The sequence below is a fragment of the Rosa chinensis genome, chromosome 5 (assembly GCF_002994745.2).
Source record: "Rosa chinensis cultivar Old Blush chromosome 5, RchiOBHm-V2, whole genome shotgun sequence".
Lineage (NCBI taxonomy): Eukaryota > Viridiplantae > Streptophyta > Magnoliopsida > Rosales > Rosaceae > Rosa > Rosa chinensis.
The window spans coordinates 17134830-17159580 of record NC_037092.1 but is presented as its reverse complement, the minus strand read 5'-3'; the positions used below and the strand labels follow the sequence as shown (position 1 = coordinate 17159580).

The window sequence follows — 24751 nt, the reverse complement described above, 5'->3', positions numbered from 1 at the left end:
TCTCACTGCATTTGGAACACCACAAGGTCATTATGAATGGCTAGTAATGCCATTTGGATTAAAACAAGCCCCTTTAATCTTCCAGAGAAAGATGGATGACATCTTTAAACATGTTGCTGAATTCTGTGTCATCTATATCGATGACATTCTAGTCTTCTCCAAAAACAGAGAAAAACACATGAAACACCTTTACTAGGTTGTTAAGTTGATAATTCAGCATGTAATCATTCTAGGAGAAAAGAAAGTCTTTTTTATCTTAGATGAATTTGATTTTCTTGGTATAAATATCAAGAATGGAGTGATAAAACTCTAACATCACATCCTTGAAAAAAATCTGGAAATTCCCAGATAAAATTTCTGATGCTAAAAGTCTAGAAAGATTCTAAGGAGTCATCAGTTATGGAAGAGATTTCATTCCCAAAATCTCAGGATTAATAGCAATGTTATCCCCTAAAACAAGTTCAAAAAGAAAATGGAACTTCACAGAAGATGATGAAAAAATCGTGAAGCAGATAAAATCTCTCAGCAAGAATCTCCCTCCCCTACAACAACCAGAAGAGAATGATGAAATCATACTCCAAACCGATTCTAGTGATAATTACTGGTCCGGTGTTGTTCTGGCAAAAACGCCTGGAACTAACATTGAAAATATCTGTAAATTTTGTAGTGGCAAGTTCAGCCCTGCAGAACAAAATTATCCTGCAGGAGAAAAAGAAATCTTGGCTATCAAGAAAACAATTTTAAATTCTCCAGCTTTTCTAAGGAAACCCTCTATTGTACGCACCGATTATGCTAGAGTAAAGAATTTTAAAAATTTTAAACTTGATAAAGCTGCTGATATAGAAAGATTAGCAAATTGGCAATTGTTTCTTAACTAATATGATTATAATGTTGAATTAATTGCATGAAACAAGAACTATGTTCCAGATGGCCTAATAAGAGAAATGGCAACGTTCACCCGTAGAGAAAGCGATGAAGATTGCAACCCCAGAAACCGGAGAACAGGAAAAGAACCCAAAAATGTCAAGGAACCCAAAGAAATATCCTCAAAAGATTTTTGCTAAATCCGAAAGGATTAGCCACAACTAATCAATCCCAGGGTAAAGGATTGGTTAGCCTGTCTCAAACGGCAGATGGTAAAGGCACATCAAAATCGTTTAAGGCTGTTGCTTTGCCAAAAAGCAAAATAATTCTATCTGGAGTTATAAATGTTTTCAATTATGAATTAAAAATTTTCGATGAACCTGTGTTCAGAACTAGCAGAAGATTAGCATATCGCCAGAAAGCTATTTTAGATAACCTTTTATATGCTTTTTAGGAAAGAAACAGTGGACTTATGTTCCCAGCTTTGTTTGCCCTACCTGAAGAACTTCATGAAAATGCCAGGCCATAGTTTGAAGAAGTTCATGAAAATATGACATAGCAGAGTGTTGTACATAATGAAAAAATTCAGTATCTTGGAGATCCTGAAAGTGCTAGAATCCCAATCTTAGCACTAAAAGAATCAGAATGGTTTCACTTTCATAATCTTATTGGAAGTCATAATTCCAACTCATGTCTGCCTCCAACCCTCTTTATTGTCCTTAGACCTTACGTTGGAAGATATGTGGTCAATGTTTAGAGTAAACACCCCCAAGAACACAAGCTCTGGCTTGTTGAAAATGGTTTTGTCCACAATCTCTAGACCAAAACCAATGATGATCTCAAGGGACTGCCACCCATCATTGTCAATATGGTCAAGAACGTTAGAAACAAATGACTACATTCTCATATTGAAGTTCAGATCTACTCCACCAGAGTGGATTCAGAAGAAAAATGGCGAGATTGACTATATTTATCCATACCATTATGTAAGAATCATTCCAGGGAAGTATCTTCACCCTGCATGTGTTAGATACAATGGTCAACTAAATTCTAGTATTCCCTGGATGAAGGCCATGTCTCTACAATATATTAAGAAGATCATCGAAGAAGATACAGAAAATACATTCCTGGCAGTAGGAGAAAAAATTATTGTTACTGTATATGATCATCCTGAGGTTATTAGCAGTGACCTTTCCGTTTCCCTTAAGAGAAAGGAAATAGATTCCACGTTAGCCTACTTTCAGTGGATCGCAAAGATTGAAAATGACAACCACTACAAGATGTATGAAGATACCGACATAGAAGAAAATGGAACCAAAGCTAGGATGGAAAGCAACTCTTTTGTTCTTGGCCACAATTCTAAAACAGATGAGAACATGTGAAGCAACAGCTGTGGAAAGCACCAAAAGAAACTTTTGCTTTTATAAAGTAACTTTTACTTTTCAAAAAGATGAAGGTGAAAAACATTTCACCTAAAGGAATCTGCTTTTCGTCGGACGACCTCAATCATTCGGAGCACTCACAAAAGCAAAAAATAATGGAGTTGCTCTGTACATTTTTATGTTTTGAATTCCAGTTTAAGTTTTTCTCCCTATAAAAGGAGCCTTAGATTTAGTTTGTAAGCATCAGAAAATTGAGCAAAATAATTTTCTCTCAAAGAGTAAGAAAGCCAAAGTAGTAGAAATAGCAGTGTGCTCTTCTCTTCCTAGAACCTCCAGTGTAGAGTGTGTTTTTATTCCAAGTAAGTACTTGTAAACTCAGCTATGAGTAACTAAACAACTTTTAACTGTTTACCAAGAGTGAGGATCTGGATTTTTAGTCTGTATTTATGTTTAAATAAATAAATTCTGGTGTGTGCCCATTATATTGTCACAAAAAAATATTTGTTCTTTCTTATAAGTTAATCTTTCTATATAATTAGAAGACCTGCAAACATTTTTAAATATCTTGCATTTACCAGAATTCTTCATCTCTAAGGTAGCAGTGATTCCGCCTTATCAGTAACCACTTAGACAAGAGGTCGTTAGGTGAATTTGTGTCATGTTGAAGGCTAGTTCTTAGTTGGGAAGGTTCTTGTTCATCTGCATGATATATTTTAAATTTTTACAAAATTTCAATAGTAGAACTTAACGGTGTTAACCTGATATATTAAAATGATGTTGAAATGCAAAGTTGGTACACCATTCTGATAGTTTCCAAAGTTCATACACTAAAGTGTAGAATCATCCATATTTCATACACCATTTGTGAAGATATCTCTCTTATTGATAATGTGGTAATACTGTAAAGAAAAACGCTACGTATTGACCCGTATAAATGAGTCTCACATACATAATGCTAAATTCGCATGTGCCTGCTGATCCCTCATAAATATTGTAGGATTTGACAGAATATCAGAAAAAACATAAAGATCACCCTTTAATCTCTCTATAATTTGATCTAAGTTTTTTTTTTTTTTTTTAAGTCAAACCACGAGGGCGAAATAAAGTATTCATCACAAGCAAGAATAAGTTGTTACATACCATTCCTCTACCATTTAAGGACATAAACAGACAAGAAGATAGTGGTAGTACCCACAGTGGTACTTCAATCTAAGTATGTGGCCACCACAACCATACAAACATCAATATATCAAAATGAGTTTCTTCATTCAACCTATTCAACATTTTTTTATATATAAATTAAATAGAGAATTAGGCTATATTAGTTCCTCTGCGACAACCGATTTGGGGTGACTAGCACCCACCCCCAATCTCAAAAGAAACTGGGCCATCGTAACCGGAAACCCACCGCTCGTCCCTCTATTTTATTTTCTTAATAAAAGAAAAGAAATCACAAAAAGAGAAAGGGGGACAACAACCAAAATTTCTATGAGAACAAAATGAAATAAAGTACTCAAAGTGAGCATTGAGCTAAAATAGTTACAAATTGATGAATAGAGCAACCATGCAGCAGAAACCACGTTTGCATGAAATCTATCAAGCACATCAGAATGAGCTAATACGGAAATTCGGTAAACCTTGCATACAGTGAAGAAAGGCAGCTGAAGCACAAGGAGGGCAAGAGTCCCACTAATAATGCCCCTCATGTTCCACCCCATAGTTAGCTAAGCAGTCAGCCACTTGATTTCTATCTCAATAAATATGTGAAAAACAAATCTGCATAGAGGAGAGAATGGTACAATAATTGACCCAATCAATACTTAGACACCAAGAGACAGCGCAATTTTAATTGGCAAGAAAGTGAATTACTACTGCTGAATCACACTCAATCCAGAGAGAAGTCCATCATTTTCTTGATGCTATTGAAACTGCATGAGTAATGGCTTGAAGCTCTGCTTCTAGGGTAGTAGCAATACCCATGGAACCAGCAAAACAACCCATATAATTGCCCAAGTGATCATGAAAAATACCTCCATAGCCCGCGAGGCCTGGCGTCCCATGAGCAACACCATCTGTATTAACCTTTAATTGAAAAGCACAAGGAGCATGCCAATTTACCTCACGAATTTGATGTGTTCTTGAGGCTCTACCGTTGATTCCAAGAGCACTAAAAATACAGATTTCATCTACTGAGTTACGCATAATTCTAAAACCCCAAGAATCAACCTCTTGAATTTGATGCTTGATAGAGTAAATCAAATAATCAGCAGTTAAGCACCGTTCATCAAAACGAATAGAGTTTCTAGCATCCCAAAGAGAGTAGAAGCTAGCTCCCATCATTCTCCTCTATATATAGCCCACATCCAACCCAACTACATCCCAACAAGCTTGAAAAAAAAATGACCAGTATAACCATCCAAACCTAGGGCACTATCAGCATTCATGGAAAATACAACAGTTTTAACATCTTCAACATAAGGAATAGCAAGTAAAAAGCCATTTTCTGAATCTGAAACCATTGAAGGAATAATATTTTCAACCAAACCTGTATCATCAATATTTCCATCATCTGAAAAGGAACTTGTGAAATGCTAAACGACATGATCACTCAAAATATTAACATCATCCACCAAGTCATTCCTAATGCGAAGAGAAGTGATAGAAGAGCATGAACTTCGAATTTTCGCCAAAGTATGGAAATAGCCAGTATTTCTGTCACCTTCCCTAACCCATCTGACCCTAGCCTTCTCCGCCTAGAATTTTTCCTGAACTAATAAAGCATTCGACAAAGCATTCTGGGCTGAAAGCTCCTCGACATGACGCGCTTCAGTAAACCCATCAAGAGATATGGCTAGCTGAATTTTTTCAAGGGCAGCACGTGCACTATCCACAACAGTATGAACATTACCGAAGACATTAACATTCCACTCCTTCAAAATAGATTTTAAAAGCTTAAGCTTCTTTTGTAGAATAAACATAGGACAACCACATACCTCAAAGGATTGCCATGCTACTTGAACAATTTTAAGAAAATATGAGTGTCCCAACCAAATCTCCTGAAAACGGAATGGAATCAGGCCTTGTGCAATATATTTGGTGAATGAAATCAAGAAATGATAATGATCAGAAAGAGTGCCAAACCAAAGTGGAACAATTAGTCATCGACCAATAGTCTAACCATGGAATAGAACAAAAGCACATGTCCAACAACATTTCAATATGTGAGCCAACTCCTCGACCATTTGTTCATGTAAACAGTGAAGTGTCAAATGACACACATCCACCATTAGCTAAAAGTCATCATAGGAAAAACGAGTAGGCAGCCTACCACCCGTCTTTTCATGGGCTTCTAAAATTGCATTGAAATCACCAACTAACAACAAAGGACCCGAGAAGCTTGTATTAATTTGTTCAATTGCGAACCATAAAGGATGACGTGCCACACTAGTTGTTGCTACATAGGCAAATACCAGACCACGAACAATACCACGAACAAAAAGCTGCACAAACAGATGTTGACTAGAAGAAGATATCATAGTAGGAGATGATATGTATGTTGAATGAAAAACCCAAATATTAGGAAATAACCGACCTCGATCATTGACACGTACCAATTGCATACCAATAGATCTCCAAAAAGAATCAGGAATATACATCAAAGATGTCATTGTTTCCGAAAAACAAAGGAAATCAAGGGAGTGCTTTCTAATTAAACTATGAAGAGCAGTTCTTATAAGAGCATTAGCTAATCCCTGAATATTCCAAAAAATAATCTTCATAAATTAAGCTTTTGAAGATGACCCCTATTTCTTGCGGGATAACAATCCACAATGCCTTATTCTGGCTGCTTTTCCTCTCTTTGCTTTTTTCGGAGTCTCTTTTTCTGCCCTTTAGAAAGAACAAGGGTCATATTCTTAAGGCTTGTATCATCCCCCATCATAGAATTCACTGCCTGCATTTCAAGTTGTCCTCTAGAAGGGGTTTCATCAATACCTGTTATGCATTGGTCTTCCTCAATTAAGTCATGCCAGCTTGTTTTCCCTTTTGTGATCAATTCACGTGCTGCATTTTCCAGAGAAAAATGCTCCTCAAGAACGTGTTCAATCATTCCCGAGGAGCTCGAGTCATCCTCCCTTGCATTAGCAACTTCAATATTTACTTCCAATGGCTCCTCTATTACTCGCTGGGCAATAGTCTCCATTTCATCCAAAGCTGCCTCTTCTATCACAGTTTGTGCAAATTGAGCAATTTCTGCCAATTCCCTTCCAGAAGATTGGACCCTAGGAGAGTCGTCATCAACTGTCATAGTTTGTGTGCTTTGGACCAAACCATGCCCAAGAGCAAATCCACTAGTTGGAGCAGCATGTTGATCCTTGGTAACAATTTTGATTTGTCATGTTTGGTGGAGAAGCATGGACAATATGCATATCATGCCTAACATCAGAAGTGACCACGTTATGCGTTACCCTGTACTCCTGACGAACTACAGTAGTCAAAGGCTTAGAAGTCTTCTCACACTGTTTCTTGGTCCTTTGCTCCTTGTCGTTTATCTGCTTACAACGATCAGCAGTATGGCCAACCAAACCACAATGGGTGCACAAATTTTCATAGACCACTTTAATGGGAAAACAATGATTTTCACGCTCTATCATCAACGAAGATGGTAAATCCCTAGTAAGATCCATATCTACTAAAACTCTGGCATTATAGCCAAACTCACGCTCCTTAATTCGTAGCCCGCTCTAATTGCAATGGAGATTGCTCATGGTCTTGGCCCAAACCATAGAATCTGACCCAAAGTTGAGCATGGGTCTGTGGGAGAACATCTCCCAGCACAAAATTCGGCTTCCATTGAGCCAATATGAAAATACCAGTAGCAAGGGTGCATGTACCCCCTCCCCAAACTCTTTGCATATCATCCTCTGTAGCAAAGTGAATGTCAAAGTATCCTTTCCCCAATGGAACAAGACGCCATGGAGCTGAGGGATTCCACAGAGTGTTAAGCATACCCTTGAGATCGGCGGTCTTCAAAGGTGCAGAGCCTTTACTGAGTGGTAGATGACCAAGAAGGTTGGTTTTGAAAATTTTCAATTACTCATGATAAAGAGCCTCATTGATCTTAATGTATGTTTTATGTCTGCGAACAATCGGTGCAGGTAGTTGGCTTAGAGATACCGATGATTCAATTGAATATGAAACAATTTATGTGAAAGTTTTCGCCTTGGGCGGAGGAGTAGTCGAGACGAAATCAAGGAACCCCATTAGGCCTGGCATTTAGACCCGTAACCCGCAAGCCCACACGACACCCACACGCTAAAAGCCCACATGAACCCGCACTATTGTTAATCTGGGCTAAAAAAAGCTTCCACTTCAAAAACCCGCAAATAAACGGGTCGGGCCGTGCTAAACCCGTTATCATCCGTTAACTAAAACTCATTTCTTATTTTCCTCTCTTTCGGCAACCAAGAGCAGCCTCCATCTCTCTTTTCTTTGAGCAGCCTCCAAACCCAAAACCAGCTTCGAGATCAAAGCAGAGAATATAGAGTATCCAGAGTCAAATTCATTTATTTACTGCTCATTTCCTTACTGCAATCACATAAAATCTAACACCTAGCAATCAATTATATGATCTAGGGAATTCAATTCTACGGATAATTACTATGTAAGGGAAGAATGGAAGATCAAACACTACAAACAGCAGCTGAGATTTCTATCACTACTATCTACAATTTATGAGCGAGGGAGAAGCAAATCCTGCTCGATCCCTGCCTCCATCAGGCCTCAACATGAACAAAAGTATTAAGTAATGGTAAGATTAAGACTGATCTTAAATTCTAACAACAGTTAAGAACCAAGGACCAGATTGACGAAAATCGTCAAAAATTGGAACAGGCAGAGCTCTGCCGCCATTGCCTTTCCCTTGCTCGGCAAAAATTTGAAATGAATGTACAGGAGATGAAGAATGTTGGTGGTAGTCTTTAAGCTCAAATTTGATAGTAAAAGTTGCTTGTGGTTTTCTTTGGCTACTCGATATCCCTATTGGATTCGATCTTTTAAGAAATGAATACATAGTTGAACTGACAATAACTTGTTCCATTACACTTGTACCCAGCATGTAACGTTTTGAACAAATGTATAAAATGTGTCAACTTTAATTATATGTACTAGCTTAGCTCAACCAACATATGTATCTATTAATTGACTTGAATATATTTCTCTAACAAAGTCTTAACGGATTTTAATGGATTTGGGGAAAAAAAAAATTCTATACATAAGTCTTTGCTTTAAAAAAATAATAAAAAAAAAAAAAACTGTTTACGGATTTTAACGGGGTCCAACGGATAACCCGCAAACCCACCAGATTTAGCCCGTGAAACCCGATAATAAGTTAATGGATTTTTACAGGGTCGGGCAGTTAAGAACCCGCAGGTTGCCAGGCTTAATCCCTATGAACGCCCATGGGCAGATGGCTTTCCTTTGAGCACCAGAGCTGGACACCAACGTGGCGTAGCCGTCGCTAAGGCGTAGCTTTAGGTTGAATTCTGTTTCTATTCAACGTGGCTTTCTCTTATGTTGAATAGATCAATTAGAGGAGATTGGCATGGTGGAACTGGGCACAAATCAAGATCAAGCCATCATCGTCACTCGAGGGAGCGGCTTTATGACAACCTCAACAATGATTCCATCTTTTTCTTGTGTCCCTTAACCCATTCAGCTTATTCAGTAGAGCCTCTCGTAGAGCAGCATTCATCACACTAGTTGTTAATTTTTTTTATTTTTATTTTTTCCATTAGGGGATCAATAATTTCTATGCGATAGGGGATCATTTCTTTCTCACAGTTCCCGTAAAAGAAATATGAGTCTTCAACTTGGAGCTTGAAGCATCTTTGAATATAAGAATACCACTTAACAAACGATTCCTCCTCTTCTTCCCGGCTGAAGATTCAGCCGAGTCTAAAGTAACAATCGTTGGGATAACCTCATTAGCTAATATCCCCAGGACCGACGTTGAGATTCTAAAGGCATGAGGCAAAGAATTAAAAATTAGGGGGGGATTTTTTGGGGTCATTTTAAAAGATCTTTTGTGGGACTTACTTTTTGATCACATATTTTTATTTCGACCGTTCAGCTCTTAGAACTCTATGTATAGATCACTTCTGCAAACTGTCAGTCAAAATAATTATCGTTAAGACATTAATAGCTGTGATTTACAATTATAAACATGAACGACTCATGTTGGATAAATTTAGTTCGTCCATTGATTTAATCAAGTTCAATTCCTTAACGATTATCAATTTAGTTGAGAATTTATATAAATATATACATAAAATCCTAAAAACTAAACGGTCTAAATGAAGATATGTGATAAAAAAGTGAAGAACCCCTTAAAATGGCTAAAAAAAAAAAAATCTCTTAATAAAAGGACCTTATATCACTTATGTTGGCTATATCAATTGTATAAATATCAATTATTACAAATAACCAATAACTCGCAGATCATAGCTGCCCAATCAATTTTATCATGTTATGCTTCCAGACTATCACTACTCTCTAGTCTCTATTAAGGTCCAAATACCAGGACCGTTGGCTGCAATGGCGCTATGTGTTTAACTGACTGTGTGACCTGTAATGTTTCCGCTACCGATGACCCAAATGAATGGGTTAGCTAGACAAGCAGAGCTTTTAGTTTCACGAACCGAATGCTTTAATTTATGGACGTTTTTCATTAGGGGTAGAAGAACATACACGAAACCCCATTACAGAAACTCCTATGATTACACAGACTTGCTTCAACATTGCAGGAACACCAAATCAATCAAGAAACTCCACGCCCAGATCATCATCGGAGGTCTACACCAAAACCCATATGTGGCTTCAAAGCTAGTAGGCAAGTACGTGGAGTGTGGTGACTCAAGTATGGGAGATGCACGGAAGGTGTTCGATGAATTGACTGAGAGAGATGTGTTTGTATGGAACATGGTCATTCAGGGTTATGCAAATGTTGGTCCTTTTGCTGAGGCCCTTAAAATGTGTAATAGAATGAGGCTGAGTGGGTTATCCCCAAATCGGTATACTTACCCTTTTGTGCTTAAGGCTTGTGGAGCAATGAGAGATGGAAAGCAGGGTCAGGTTGTTCATGGGCAGATTGTGAAATCTGGGCTTGACTTGCAGTTGTTTGTGGGGAATGCTCTTGTGGCATTGTATTCTAAGTGTGAGGAAGTTGAGGTATCGAGAAGAGTGTTCGATGAATTGCCTCTGAAAGATCTTGTTAGTTGGAATTCCATGATTTCGGGGTATGCCACGAATGGATACCCGAATGAGGCTGTTGAAATTTTTCGTGCAATGATACAAGGTCCTACTACATGCTTGCCTGACCATGCCACTCTGGTTTGCGTGCTTCCGGCTTGTATTGAAGCATCTGCTATTGAAGTTGGGTTTTGGATTCATTCTTACATTGTGAAGGCGAGTATAAAAGTTGACTCTGCTTTGGGCAGTGCTCTCATTTCAATGTATGCAAACTGTGGTCGCGTAAGAGTTTCCAGAGTTATCTTTGATCGAGTAAGTGATAAGAATGTGGTGCTGTGGAGCGCCATGATGAGGTGTTATGGAATGCATGGGCACACAGACGAGGTGCTTCAGATGTTTTTGCAGTTTGAGGAGTCCGGTTTATACCCAGATGCTGTTGTGGTTTTGTGTTTATTGTCCACTTGTAGTCACGCAGGGATGGTTTCAAAAGGCTTGGAAATTTTTGAAAAAATGGAAGATTACGGAGTAGAGAAAAACGAGAAGCATTATGCTTGCATTGTAGACCTTCTGGGAAGAGCTGGGTTAATTGACCGGGCAGTCAAGTTTATTGAAAGCATGCCCATACAGCCAGGGAAAGATGTATACGGTGCACTACTTGGAGCTTGTAGGATACATAATAACATAGAACTTGCCGAAGAAACTGCAGAGAAATTGTTTGTTTTGGATCCTGGAAATGCTGGGAGGTATATTCTTCTGGCCAGCATGTATGAAGATGCAGGGCGATGGGAAGATGCAGCTAGAGTGAGGAGGCTAATCAGAGAGAAGAACATCAAGAAGCCAACTGGACGTAGTTCGATTGAGGTGGATTGCATCTATCACACATTTGGAGCTGATGATGAGTCTCACCCATATACAGACCAGATATTTGACACATTGGAGAGAATGGATAGGATAATGGAAGAAGCCATAGTAATGGTTTAGTGATTACTCTGCCTCAGAAGAGGCACTGGATACTTTAGGTGTAGAGCCATGTATAACAAGTATGTACCCTGAAATTTCAAATTAACTTCATTCTTTCTGCAAAGTGAAAAAGGAATTGTAACTGGATCAGACGTACTTTAGAATTCAAGAAGACACGAAAAGAAAGGCATTAGAATGTACTTCTAGCTAGTTTTGCTGTATGTGGGTCTGTCTTTTGGAGTTGATTTGCTGTGTCTGTTGTTTTTCTGTGTAGCTGATAACTCTTACAGCCCGAGTGTTGTCTGTACCATGATACATTGTTCTTTGGTAGGTGAGTACTGGGAAAATTAAAACCAACTTTGGCGGGTTATTCTTTGGTAATTCTCTTGGTTGTGCAAGTGTAACAGCTTTTGCTACTCAAACTCTGCAAATTTTTTTCTTTAACACCTCCTAAATCCAAAAGAGTCCTGGCTAATGTTGAGAAACGTAATTCTCATAAATAGTTATAAGGAGCTTGGTTAACTCCCACTCTGTTTTTCAAAATTAATTGTGTTTTTGGCATGAATATTAGACGACGAGAATATAAACTGGATGTGATTAACAGGTCACTGAGTCTTGTTCCTTGAGCTGGATTTTGATAAAAACTAGCAGAAAAGCAGAAGTTAGAATTCTAGTGATTTAAAGAAACCAAATATATACTTATATACATAACAGGGATGGAAGTAGAAGCAGAACTTTGGGCTAGAAAACAGGAGTTTACAATCTGGCACAAATAGATATCTGGGAGTCTGAACAACTCCAGAGAACAGATATACACAACTTGATGAACGTATAACTCCATTTGTGCAGTTATCCAGAGTAAACCCTGAGACGGCTGCGGATTGGCTGGCGGCATATGTGACAGTTGGATAATCTTGCTCCACAGTCTCTGCAGGCCTGCAATGAAATGATTGTTAGTGTCATGTAGAGAGCACAAGAAGGAACAGACGCAATAGTTACTGCTAATGCAGCTCACCATGTGTCCACAGCCAAACGCCAGGTCCTTTGCATTAGTCAGGCAGATCGGGCAGACCTGCATTGAAACCGAAAAAAATAAATGAGTAAACTCAAATATTAGTCCCAGAAAGCAAGATGTGTAGGGAAAGTCTACCAAGTCTACACAAATGTGATATGATTCAAAATTATTCATCTTTGCTAGCATATTAGAAACTGCTTCAAACTTTAATTTTTTTGATGTTTGTTACCACCAATTTACTTCAATATCAGGTATCATACTTCAGAAAGTAGTTACAACGATGCAGGAAAGCATACCAATTCATCGCGGTCATTCCCTACAGGTGCTGAGATTGCACTTGGTTCATGAGTCGGAGGTGGACGATGAACGTATGGAACTGGTGGAGGGCGTGGAACTGTTCTCTTCCCTTTCCCTGTTTTACGTCTTTTTTACAGGTACAATAAGACATATATTAGAAACCATGCAACTGACCAATTCAATCAAAGTGATTTATCAATATAAACCATTCTTGGTTCTCTAGATCTGTTTGCATTGACTAGCAGAAATTTTTCTTTGAGAATGACTGGAAATTGAGTTTGCAGCCAATGCTAGCCGATTAAAAGGTAGTGAATACATGATGGTCTACTCAAAAGAAGATGAAGAAAAATGAAGGTTAGTCATCAGAAAATTTGATAAACCATACCCAAGAATACCAAATTCGATAGTTGCCTTATACTGGAGTGGAACTTCCATGAGGGCAGCAAGAGCAAAAGCAGCCTCTTTCTCAGAGGCAGATGTTTGTTTAGCCATAATGTCCGTAAAATTAACAAACTACCAATAGAAAGAAACTAGTTAGAGATTTCAGGTATTCTGAATAACTCTCCATTTGAAGTCTATAACTCACTGCTATAGCTACAGTACCTGAAAATTATCGAATTCTCGTGCAGGGAGCTTGTCATCAAATTTTCTCATGTCTTCCCAGGGACCATCACCGACTCCAATAAGAATAATGGAGAGTGGATAGGAACTGATCATGTAAGTTGTTAAAGTATAAATTATATTGTGCTTAATATGCCTGCAAGTAATGACTGATAAACTGACATATCTACTGCCTTAAAAAATTCCGCTTAAACTTTTGACAATGAAGACATGATTAAACATAGGAAATGCTACCCAACTAGCCGAGAACACCATACAAATTAATAAATTAGTTAGACAGAGAGCAAGATTTTCCAGCCTACCAAAGTATAAAAATCATGGCTGAAAAATTTAAGGGCCATTTGAATCCTAAGAAAAAATATTTTCCAGGTTCTACCTTGCATCTGCAATTGCTTTGATTGTCTTCTCCTCTTGTGGACTCAATTCCTTGTCGTTGGTATTGATGCTCCTTGTAACCTTTACAATTGTGGAAACTGTGTTAGTACAGATTGTTCACACACATACGCATATGCATACCATTAAAGAAGAGAGGACTCTAGATTTAAACCTGGCCATCTGCAATGATAACTAACACATGGTATTGACCTGCACTTTTCTCAACAATGTCCATTGCAGCCTCAATTACAGGTCCATAAGAAGTTGGCCCTTAAATACAACATATATCACTAAAGCTGTGATTCTTATGATAAGCAACAGAACATATAGGCATATGATTAGAAGATGTCCAAGTTACGCAAATACCTTTAATTTCAGACTATAAACAAAAGAACAAAAACTTTAGATTACACCAACCTGATAATCGTAAAGTAGGAGCTATTCTTTTGTAGCAGGTCAAGACTTCTTCGAAACCATGACAGGGTGAATGATCAGTGTGAAAGCTGAACACCTCTTGATCATGAGTGGTAGCTAACAAAAGGGATATGAGGGTGAATGTGAAGTCAGTCCAGTGATCAAAATCCGAAATGAAAGAAAGAAAATATGTAGTTCAAGAATTTGTTTCAAATTTTGGAGGGAGCAAGCGCTAACCATCACCAAAGCCAAAACAAGGAATTAAGTTGTCTTCATCAAAGGGAGACAAAGTTTTTCCGATTATAGAGATAGCTTTTTCGTACGGATTAGGTACATCGCCAATGGCATGTAGGCTTCGATTGTTGAATGACTTCATGCCTTCAGTTCATACAAATTGAAAGTTATGTGATCAGGTGGAATCAGGTATAACTAGTAATTGTGCGGTTTATGATGCTGAATCAGAGTCCGGTAACATAACATGTAGGTTCACAAACCTGTCCATTCATTGCTTTTAGTGAAGTCTATTCCAACAATGAGATTAGAAGACTCTAGTCCTTCTTTTCTCAATGCATCTGTAACCTGCAAACGAAGCAAGTCGATTACAACTTGCACTTTTTATACCACTTGAGCAGCAATGAGTTTCTACATTGCTGGAGATCATGTTCCATGTTGTTCCAAAGGGTTTCATGCCTACAAAAATGCTATGGCAATTCTAGTTGGATGGTTTGCATTCTGTACCAATCCAGAATTGCAGAACAGAACTATTGAACATGGGTGAATTCTACAGAACAAGATCTGCAGTAAAGAATCACTCTTTACTGTGTTTGTAACCTTTTACCAAGTCCAAAACAAAAACATGTGAGTAATGAATGCGACTAGATGCTGACTATGAATAGCCTAAAAACTTCTCGTGTTTCACTTGAGTACTTTACTTCACCATCTTCTTTTAACCGTCATTATCACCAGGCCCATCAGTGAAAGTGGGATCTGTATAGATAAGCAATAACCCCACCACGTTTCTCAGCCTGATCTGTGTGCCTTGCCCACTGGCTACACTAAGGTAAAGCTTTAATAATGGCTGAAAAATAAGATTCCTGATACTTTATTCTCCAGACGTATCCTTTCTTTTAAAGAAAGACGCCACCAATATCCAGTAACGTGATACCATGCTCCACCACCATATTACGTAGGCATAGACTATGCCCGTTAATGATCCAAACCGTTGACCTACAAAACCCACGGTTGTTGGACCTAGTTTTGTTAGCGGAATTTGAACTTGAGACCTCATGATATCATATGGTTAGCGGGATTTGAATTTGAGACCTCATGATATGAGAATCGGAATTGGAAGCTAGCTTAACCTCGATCTCCAACATGTTTGGACACAGTTAAAACGACTTGAAGTCAACACTTGGATGCATGACTAACTACATATGTACTGACCACACATTATTATCCACAATGGATGGCATATTCCAATCCAAGAGAGCCCCTGGCTACAAGTCAAGTAGTGCGTGCATCTTGTGTTGTTAAGTGTGATTGGAGCAAGTAGATCATTTTTATATCAACAACTAAAACAAACAGTCAAGACTCGTGACATAAAAGATGGCACATTATTAGGAGTGGCTCAATAATGATATCACGTCGTTTCTGTTAATCTACCTATTGTTTGGATCTTTGTCATTTTGAATTGCCTGGAGATATGGGGTCCAACTCCAACAACCATGTGTACTAGGGTTAAAGTAAACATTCAATCATAGCCTGAGATTACAAAAAAATAGATTCAAATTCATGTTTTTGTGAGACTATAATCATAAACGACGTAGTTCTAAAAAATAAGCACACCATCAATGACAAAAGAATTAGTAGAAAGTCTCATTCCAATAGAATAACCCGAAAGACCAAAACTATAAAGTCAATAAACGAAACCACTTTTTTTTTTTGTTGGCAAGACCATTAAAATTAAACTTGAAACTTAGAAGACTAAAAGCTAAAGTGAATACAATTGCCGCTGGCAAACATACTTTGAATTTTGAACATTTAGTTTGGGATACTTTGAATTTTGAACATTTAGTTTGGGTTGAGATTTCGTACATGAAAATTCCTACACCAATATGAAGAAAAATATCATTGGACTAATTGCTATGAGATGGCAAGTCAAGGCACTACCGCAGGAGGCGTTGCTAATACTTTTGACAGTTCTTTATTCAAAAAAAAAAAAAAAGACTTTTGAAAAGTTATTGAAAGAGAAAATAGAAGAGGTCTTAATTTTTTCTAATTTGATTTTTCACTAAAACAAAAAAGTTATTGTATATATAATTAATAATTCGGGCGGGATCGTAGCCTCAAAATAGTATTTTATCAAAAACAAAACCACAGGATAGTTAAACAAGAGAAACACAATCAAATTCAAAAGATGATACCAGCTAATTAGGGGGGGGGGGAGGATTCAGAAACATGAATGCATCGTTGGATAACATCGAGTGGACTTTTTAGTTATTAAAAAAAGTATTAACTAAAAATATCAAGAGTTCAAGTAATCTAATAGAAAATTTTGCACTAATTAAGCTAGTATTTCAAACAACATAAGCTCTTGTAAAAACTTGGATCAACAAGAAAAATAAATATCAAGGTTCATGTATACTATTCCCCAAACAATAATTTCGGCATTATGTGCAAATTGATGGCAGACTTTAATTCTTACCTAATCTCAGTCAAAATTGCAAAAATTCGGGTCAACAAGAAAAGGAACCAAAATCAAGAAGCAAGGGAGAGAGAGAGAAGAAGAAGAAGAAGAAGAAGAACCTGTTCAATGGATGTGAAGTTATCAGGAATATATGCGTACTTGTGCTTCTTCTGGGTTCCTGTATGTGCAGCTTTATCACCACTGGTACTACTCATGCTTGATGATTTCTTCGAACCATAGGATGACGTTCTCCTAGTCACGCTGCCGCCAGTGTCGCTGGTTGTGCTTCTTGATATTGAGCGGCTGCTGCTTCTGCTTTTGAAAAATGACATCATGCTTCCCATAACATCGATCCGCTTCCACACAAGTATATATTGACAAAAAAGAGAGAGATGTATGTAAATATATAGACTGAATAACTATGAACTGTGTATTAGCTTACAGAACCTGAAAAAAAAAAGGTGGGTTCGATCTGTGTGTTCGAGGAAGGGAAGGGTTCAGACTTGAAAGTTGGATGTGGATTCTGAACTGCCGAAGGAGAAAAAGAATAGGATGCTCTTCTTTAATTATATATTAGTTGTTTTTGCTTAGTGCTAAATAGGGTATTAAACAAAGAAGAAGTGTGGAGATCACAGATTAAGGAGCAGGAGACTTTTGAAAGGAATTTTTAAAGAGTTTGCTTGCAGAACAGAGAGGAGAATTTATGCTGTCGACTGCATCATGTCTGGCGATTTGAGGGGAAATTTCTTATGGGAAAAGAATCTGACCGTGGATCATGGATGTGTGTTCCATGCTTTTACTTTTCTTTTGTTCTTCATTAAGATGAATTTACAACTACAGAGTAAGCTGGACCAATCTATTTAGTGAAATTTCATATGCCTCACCCCAGGCTTAGTGTGTGCATAACTACACTCTTTGTCTGCTCATTTGAATATGCTTTTGTTAATATACGAGGTTAATAGGGAACCTTTATGTGAGTTTCGTCCAAACTTGAAATACACGAATTGAAGAATGAATTGAGTAAATTATAAGCTAAAGTAAACTAAATTATAAAATTGGGTTGTTTAGTATTGCTATTGGGACCTCCAAATTTGCTCATTTGACCTCACTCTATTATGAATTATTAAATGATATATATAACTTATTATAAAATGACTATTAACGACAATAATTATACCCAAAAAATATTATATTGATTTTCTCTAGACTTTCCTATTCAATAATATTATATTGCATTATTTATTATTTTCCTTATCTATTTTCCCTTTCAAATTTCACTACATACTCAATAAAGCATTCATTGTTATAAAGTATTAACTTACTTTGTAGAGAGTAAGAAATATATCTCAAATGGAGAAGCATGTAATTTAGTCTCAGAGGCCTCCCTTATATAGAGGTAGGGTTTACATGATAAGTGTTCAGACTATTAAGATATTACATGTAGGTCCCTAATTAATAACATGGACAGCCACATAAGAATTAATATTTACAACACTCCCCTTTGGATGTCCACCAATTGATGATAGTATTGGACGCGCTTACTGTTGACTCGTTAAAAACTTTGCCAGGTAACAAAAACCCAGTGGGATAAAAATAACTCTGGTCGAATGACAAAAAGAACACAACGCACATATGTCCTAGGTAGCATGTTTCTTGATGCTCCCCCTAATCTTTGCATGCATCGCTTGATAGCTTCTAGAGTCGTCTCAATCCAATCTCTTCCACTAACTTCTGGAAAGTGCACTTAGGTAGAGATTTGGTGAATAAATCAGCCAAGTTTTCATCGGATCGAATTTGCTTCACTGCAATTTCTTGATTCTTTTGAAGCTCATGGGTGTGGAAGAACTTTGGTGCGATATGCTTAGTCTTGTCACCTTTGATGAATCCTTCTTTAATCTGAGCAATACAAGCAACATTGTCTTCATACATGACTGTTGGATTGTCAGTTACTTAAGGTAAATCACAAGTGCTTCGAATATGGCAAATCATGGATCTTAACCAAAAACATTCTCGGCCAGCTTCATATAATGCAATTATTTCTGAATAATTAGAGGAAGTTGCCACGAGTGTTTGCTTAGATGATCGTTATGAAATTGTCGTGTCTCCACAAGTAAAAACATATCCTGTTTGAGAGCGACCTCTATGCGGATCAGAGAGATATCCTGCATTAGCATATCAAACAATCGTGAGATTATCAACAGATTTATTTGTATAGAATAAACCCATATCTGTTATACCACGAAGATAGCGTAAAATGTCTTTTACGCCTTTCCAATGGCTTGATGTTGGAGCAGAGCTATATCTTGCCAACACACTAACTGCAAATGCAATGTCTGGTCTTGTACATTGTGCCAAATAAAGTAGGGCACCAATAGCACTAAGATATGGTACTTCTGGACCAAGGATAATTTCGTCATCTTGTCTTGGACGAAATGGATCTTTCATAGTGTCAAGACTTCGAACAACCATTGGGGTACTCAGTGGGTGAGCCTTTTCCATACCAAATCTCTTCAGAATTTTTTCAGTATAAGCAGATTGATGGACAAGAATCCTACTATCCAAATGCTCAATCAGCAGCCCAAGGCAATACCTTATTTTTCCAAGGTCTTTCATTTCAAATTCTTTCTTTAAATATTCAGCAGTTTTTCCAAGTTCTGAAGAACTTCCAATCAGATTCATGTCATCGACATAAACTGCGACTATTGCAAAACCAAAATTTGATTTCTTAATGAACACGCGAGGACATATAGGATCATTGACATATCCTTCCTTAAGTAGATACTCACTGAGGCGGTTGTACCACATTCGTCCAGATTGCTTCAATCCATATAAGGATCGTCTCAGTTTGATTGAGTACATATTGCGTGGTTTTGTAGTTGCTTCAGGCAACCTAAGTCCTTCTGGGACTTTCAGGTAGATATCAGTATCTAACTCATCGTATAGGTATGCAGTAACAACATCCATAAGTTGCATATCAAGCTTTTCCGAAACTACTAAAGTTATTAGATAGCGGAATGTGATAGCATCCATTACTGGAGAATATATTTCCTCATAATCTATCCCAGGCCTTTGTGAAAAACCTTGCGCAACAAGTTGCGCTTTATATCTTGCAATCTCATTTTTCTCATTACGTTTTCTTACAAATACCTATTTATATCCAACCGGTTTGACATTGGGTGGTGTTTGGACAACAGGTCCGAAAACACTGCTTTTTTCTAGAGAATTTAATTCAGTTTGGATTGCTTCTTTCCATTTGAGCCAATCATGTCTCTGTCTACATTCATTAACAGAGCGAGGTTCAATGTCATCGCTTTTTATTATTTCAGTAGCTACTACGAATGAGAATATATTGTCTATGATCATATCTCTATGATCCCACAATTCATTGGTGTACACATAGTTTACTAAAATTTCCTTATTTTCAGGTACCTGAGCCTTTTCATGGGCTAATGTCTCACCGATGTCATTTTCCTCTTCTGTAGTCACAGAATCATGAATTGTGGATCGGATATTAATGTCTTGCCCAATATTCTCTTCAGGGGTGATTTCATCAGAATTCAGATGTGCCTTTGATTTCCTCTTTCTAGGAACTGAATCTTTTGAACCTACATGTCTGCCACGGTTCAGGCGTGCAGCAGATGGCTCATTAGCCGTCACATGATTTTGTTCAATTTGGACATTAATTCTTGCAGGTGCATTTATTGCTGGGATATGTGATCTTGTCACTTTTGCTGTGTCAGTGAATGCATCAGGCATTGTGTCAGCAATATTTTGAAGGTGCAGAATCCTTCGTACCTCAATTTCACTTTGTTTGGTATGAGGATCAAGATGAGATATAGTGGGTATAGTCCACACAATTCACGACGTTCATTTAGAACAGTCTTATCTCCCCCTAACGGCGGAATATTGTCTCATCAAAATGGCAATCTGCAAACCGTGCAGTAAAGGTATCACCCGTCCTGGGTTCTAAATACCTAATAATGGATGGTGAATCAAAACCAATATAGATTCCCAATTGACGTTGAGGGCCCATTTTTTTACATTGTGGAGGTGCGATAGTGTTGAGGAAAAATATGCACACTGTGAGCGTAAATGTCACCCAACATAATTTCACTCGTATTCATTAAGTGAATAGAGTTTTAATTATTTCGGGTTCGACCCATTCAAGACAGAATGTGTCTCTTAATTATAATCCCTTGTTACAGGGAAACACCCTTTGATTCCATTTATGAAGAAACCAATTGTGAATGTGTGTTTGTTTGTTTGTTTTTGCGGCTGCACCCGAATATTTAAATGGGTTGCCTACGTACCCTTGGAGAGGGATCAAACCACTCGTAGTTCAAGAATTCCATTGGGTGAATGACCCATTGGAGGGTATTGCTTTTGGAATGTGAATAATGTTTAGACGAATTTGGTGTAAGTGAATCAGGGATTCGATTTGTTTGGAAAGGCTGTGACGTTTCCTAGTGTTTGGCGGAATTTGACTGATGAGGTCAGGGATTCAGATTAGATGAACCAGGGAGTCAGAGATTTTGTTTGGACTTGCGGTTGCATCTAGTGGGTCGCTAGATTGCCTACGTACCCATTGTGGGATCAAACCGATCGTAGTTCATAGGATTTGGATTTTTTTTTGTTTTGTACCGAGTAATCAACAGATTTTTTTTGTCTATCTGTCAATCGAGCATTTTGGGTGGACACCTCAATTTTGGTGAAGTCTTCCATAATTTGATCTGGGCAACCGCCTTGTCGAGCTTTGCAATTGGGCTTTGGCCCTTGCTCTGCTTTATGTTATGCTCTGAAGTTGGCTGCAGGTAATTTGATGAAGCCCGGAACTCCAAAAAGGAATGTGTAGCTGATTTGGACATCATCGATTCTTTTTGGCTTATACCTCTACCTTACAAACTCAGTCCCTGATGCCATCTGATAACCCCCTCTGAAACATTTTGACAGAATTGGTAATCTTCTTCTAAAGAATAGCCTCGTGGTGATCATCAGGTTGAGTTCTTGCTGCCATGCATGTCTTGAGATTATTTTGTCAAGGCCAATTGACTGAGCTTGGTCATACTTGTCTGCGTCACCACCACTTTAACAAGAGTAGAAAAGTCAAGGAATTTCACTGTTGGTCTCCTTTCTTGCCATTGATATTTGTCTCTTTGCCCCAAAGATTTTATCAACCATGATTAATTATTTCAGGTGTGCAGACATCAATTCAAGCCACATATTAAGCAATAAGGTAGTCTGGTAGTGTTGTACCATGCCTTGAATATTGATTTTGCATGACTTCCTTTTGATTGAGAAGGAGCCACGTAGCTAGGATAATTGAGAATTACACTTTCAGTTATGTTTTGTAGCTTATGTTCTTGTGTGCAGGTCTTGAATATAATTAAGCCAACAATATGAAATTTTGCCTTGCAAACACTATCCAAACCGTACGCGTTGCTCCACAACTGCGGAAGCTTTGACATATTTTTTTGGGATTGATAGAACTTGTTCCATCCTTCGTGCCAACTGGACTACTTGATTCGCGGTAGGTTGTGAGCATTGATATTTATTGCCTCCACTGCTCATGCACTTTTGCGACTATTTGGGTTTGATGATGACCATGGGTCCTTCATTTTGTGCAGGTGCTAGGGGACTCACATCCTTGCTCCATTTTGTTGCTGCCATGTAATGATCGAAGGTGAGCCGAGTCAAACACTTCTCTGATGACAAATCCTGGCATCATTTTAATAAACGACCGAGTTGTGGCTTTAATTAATTACTGTGTTCCTTAAGCTTTTCGTGGCTTCGTCGATCATTGCCTATGCTTGGCTTTCATTGGTGATCATGTTGCTTATGGGCTTCATGTGTTTTGATGTAGCAATTATTCTCAAGGAGAGCACCACCCTTTGTTGACGCAGCAGTCTTTCACCAGGAAAGTACCATCATGGTCACTTTGCTTTCGCCACCTATACGCAAGACGCACCGCCATATAGGCATCGAGAAGCAAAGTGAGGCAAGAATGGCGTTGTGGTTTTGATTTGTGCCAGAGAGACTATTGTGGGCAGCAGCTCGACTTCTCCGTGATTGCTGATGTGGTAATCGCCTTGGTCACCAGCAGGAGATTATGAGGATGAGAGCAACACAGACACCCCAGAGAGATTTTTGGCCATGCTTCATGGATCTTAACACTTGACAATGTCTACACCATGAAAGGAAAAGTTCAGTAATTTCAGGTGATAATCATAATTATATACCTGTGACTTATGGAGCTTCTTCTACTGAAACGTGGTTCTCCGTATGTGGCTTCTCTTGGATAGCTTTAAGAATGGAATGTTGTAGGACTCCGGTGTTGAGTGAACTCTCTCCTTTCTGCTCTCCTCTTTCTTGGGTGCCTCAATGTTGCAGAGCTTTCGCCTATTTTTCCTTTGCTCTCCAGTCTTTTTTTTCTTTCTCTCTTTTGGTGTTCCTCGTTTGTTGCTTCTGCCCCGCCTCTCTGCTTTTGCTCCGCTGCCCCTCTCTTGCTCTTGTAGAGAACGTGTCTTTATATAGGCAGCTCCGGTCAGCTCGAGATAAGGATATCCCAATTTTTGAATGTGAATTGAAACTGTAAGTTTCAAATTTGAAACTTGAGAAACCGTCCCCATATCTCCGCGTGAAGATTAAGCTTGCTGACTTCTTTCTTTTCAACGTGGCTGACTTATGAATTGCCACAATTCTTATCTTGAATTTCCAAGAGGTGGACCTAATCTCATTCGGTGGATAAGCCAAAATGTATTTGAAATATTTGGATTTGCTTTCAAATGCAAGGTTTGTAATTTGCCCACCTTAAACTTTCAACGGGGTTTAATTGACTTCTCCTTGTTAATCTCAAAGCTGGAGTCCTTTCTTTTTTGAAATGAGACCTACTAGAAGTTGAACTCTTGATTATGATCAAAAGAAGACCACTTGAAGTTATTCACTAGTAATCAATATTCAAACATATATAGATATGTGCATATAATTTTCACCCTCTTTTTTTCGTTGTCAACAGATAGGCACATAAACAGCACAACCAAATGTTCAAAGATGGGAGATATTGGGCTGGCTCCCCGAAACAAGTTTTGATGGAGAATATTGATGGTTGGCTATGGGCCTCAACCGAATTAAGGCTGCTACATGCAAAATTGCATGTACCCATGCAGAAACTGGCATCTTTGTTTTCATTAGCAAAGTGTGCGCTATTATTTGAAGTCGCTTAATAAAAGTTTCTGCCAAACCATTTTGTGTATGAACATGAGGAACCAAATGTTCAATTTCAATTCTCATAGACATGTAATAATCATCAAAGGTTTGAGATGTAAATTCACCAGCATTGTCTAAACGAATGGACTTGATAGAGTAGTCCGAGAACTGAGCTCGTAATTTAATTATCTGAGCAAGTAGTTTGCCAAATGCCACATTACGGGTAGACAAGAGGCAAACATGTGACCATCTTGTAGAGGCATCAACTAAGACCATAAAATATCGAAATGGTCTACAAGATGGGTCAATAGGTCCACAAATGTCCCCTTGAATTCTTTGTAGAAAAGATGGGGATTCGATATCTATCTTTGCATAAGATGGTTTAACCACCAATTTCCCTTGTGAGTAGGCTTTGCAAGGGTTGCTTGGCAAAATGATATGTTTAGTCATCAATGGATGTCCATTGGAATTTGTAATGATCCTACGTATCATAGTGGATCCAAGGTGACCCAAACGGTCATGCCAAAGCATAAATGTATGTTGATTTTTGAACTGCTGGTTCACAACATGGTATGCCTCAATTGGTTGAATGGTTGTGTAATACAACCCAGATGATAGGGCAACCAATTTTTCCAATATCTGCTTTTGATTGTTTTTATTGGACGTAATGCAAAGATATTCCACATG

At 38.1% G+C, this 24751-nt stretch overlaps 2 protein-coding genes and 1 long non-coding RNA gene across 6 annotated transcripts; 2 read left to right on the top strand and 1 right to left on the bottom strand.

Moving 5' to 3' along the window:
* Positions 1 to 9719: 9719 nt before the first annotated feature.
* Positions 9720 to 11834, top strand: LOC112164984 (pentatricopeptide repeat-containing protein At3g46790, chloroplastic). Its single transcript, XM_024301355.2, has one exon. The coding sequence runs from the start codon at positions 9876 to 9878 to the stop codon at positions 11472 to 11474; it is 1599 nt and encodes a 532-aa protein (XP_024157123.1). The 5' UTR covers positions 9720 to 9875; the 3' UTR covers positions 11475 to 11834.
* A 234-nt stretch (positions 11835 to 12068) lies between these two features.
* Positions 12069 to 17793, bottom strand: LOC112164985 (E3 ubiquitin-protein ligase RGLG4). Of its 3 annotated transcripts, none has more exons than XM_024301357.2 (12): positions 17309 to 17793; positions 16981 to 17173; positions 14670 to 14754; positions 14413 to 14553; positions 14179 to 14292; positions 13934 to 14031; positions 13763 to 13842; positions 13369 to 13474; positions 13151 to 13278; positions 12765 to 12891; positions 12469 to 12525; positions 12069 to 12389 (listed from the first exon to the last, which is right to left on the bottom strand). In XM_024301357.2, exons 2-12 carry the CDS (start codon positions 17074 to 17076, stop codon positions 12303 to 12305), a joined length of 1119 nt encoding a protein of 372 aa, XP_024157125.1. In that variant the 5' UTR covers positions 17077 to 17173; positions 17309 to 17793; the 3' UTR covers positions 12069 to 12302. The 3 variants fall into 3 exon arrangements, with proteins under 3 accessions (XP_024157125.1, XP_024157127.1, XP_024157124.1); XM_024301359.2 differs by having other exon boundaries at positions 17629 to 17785; XM_024301356.2 differs by having other exon boundaries at positions 16981 to 17793.
* A 3861-nt stretch (positions 17794 to 21654) lies between these two features.
* Positions 21655 to 23186, top strand: LOC121049539. 2 transcript variants are annotated; one of them, XR_005800671.1, is made up of 4 exons: positions 21655 to 22094; positions 22232 to 22392; positions 22486 to 22541; positions 22722 to 23186. It is a non-coding gene; the product is annotated as an uncharacterized LOC121049539 (long non-coding RNA). The 2 variants fall into 2 exon arrangements; XR_005800670.1 differs by having other exon boundaries at positions 21655 to 22392.
* Positions 23187 to 24751: the final 1565 nt, after the last annotated feature.

Bases quoted from the DNA above. Each gene is read 5' to 3' on its own strand.
- LOC112164984 (XM_024301355.2), top strand. From the start codon at position 9,876: ATGTTTCCGCTACCGATGACCCAAATGAATGGGTTAGCTAGACAAGCA.
- LOC112164985 (XM_024301356.2), bottom strand. From the start codon at position 17,205: ATGGGAAGCATGATGTCATTTTTCAAAAGCAGAAGCAGCAGCCGCTCA. The intron at 14,032-14,178 runs GTTGGTGTAATC...GTTGTATTTAAG, and splicing joins TCCTACTTTACGATTATCAG to GGCCAACTTCTTATGGACCT. The intron at 13,279-13,368 runs GTACTGTAGCTA...TTCTATTGGTAG, and splicing joins GAGAATTCGATAATTTTCAG to TTTGTTAATTTTACGGACAT.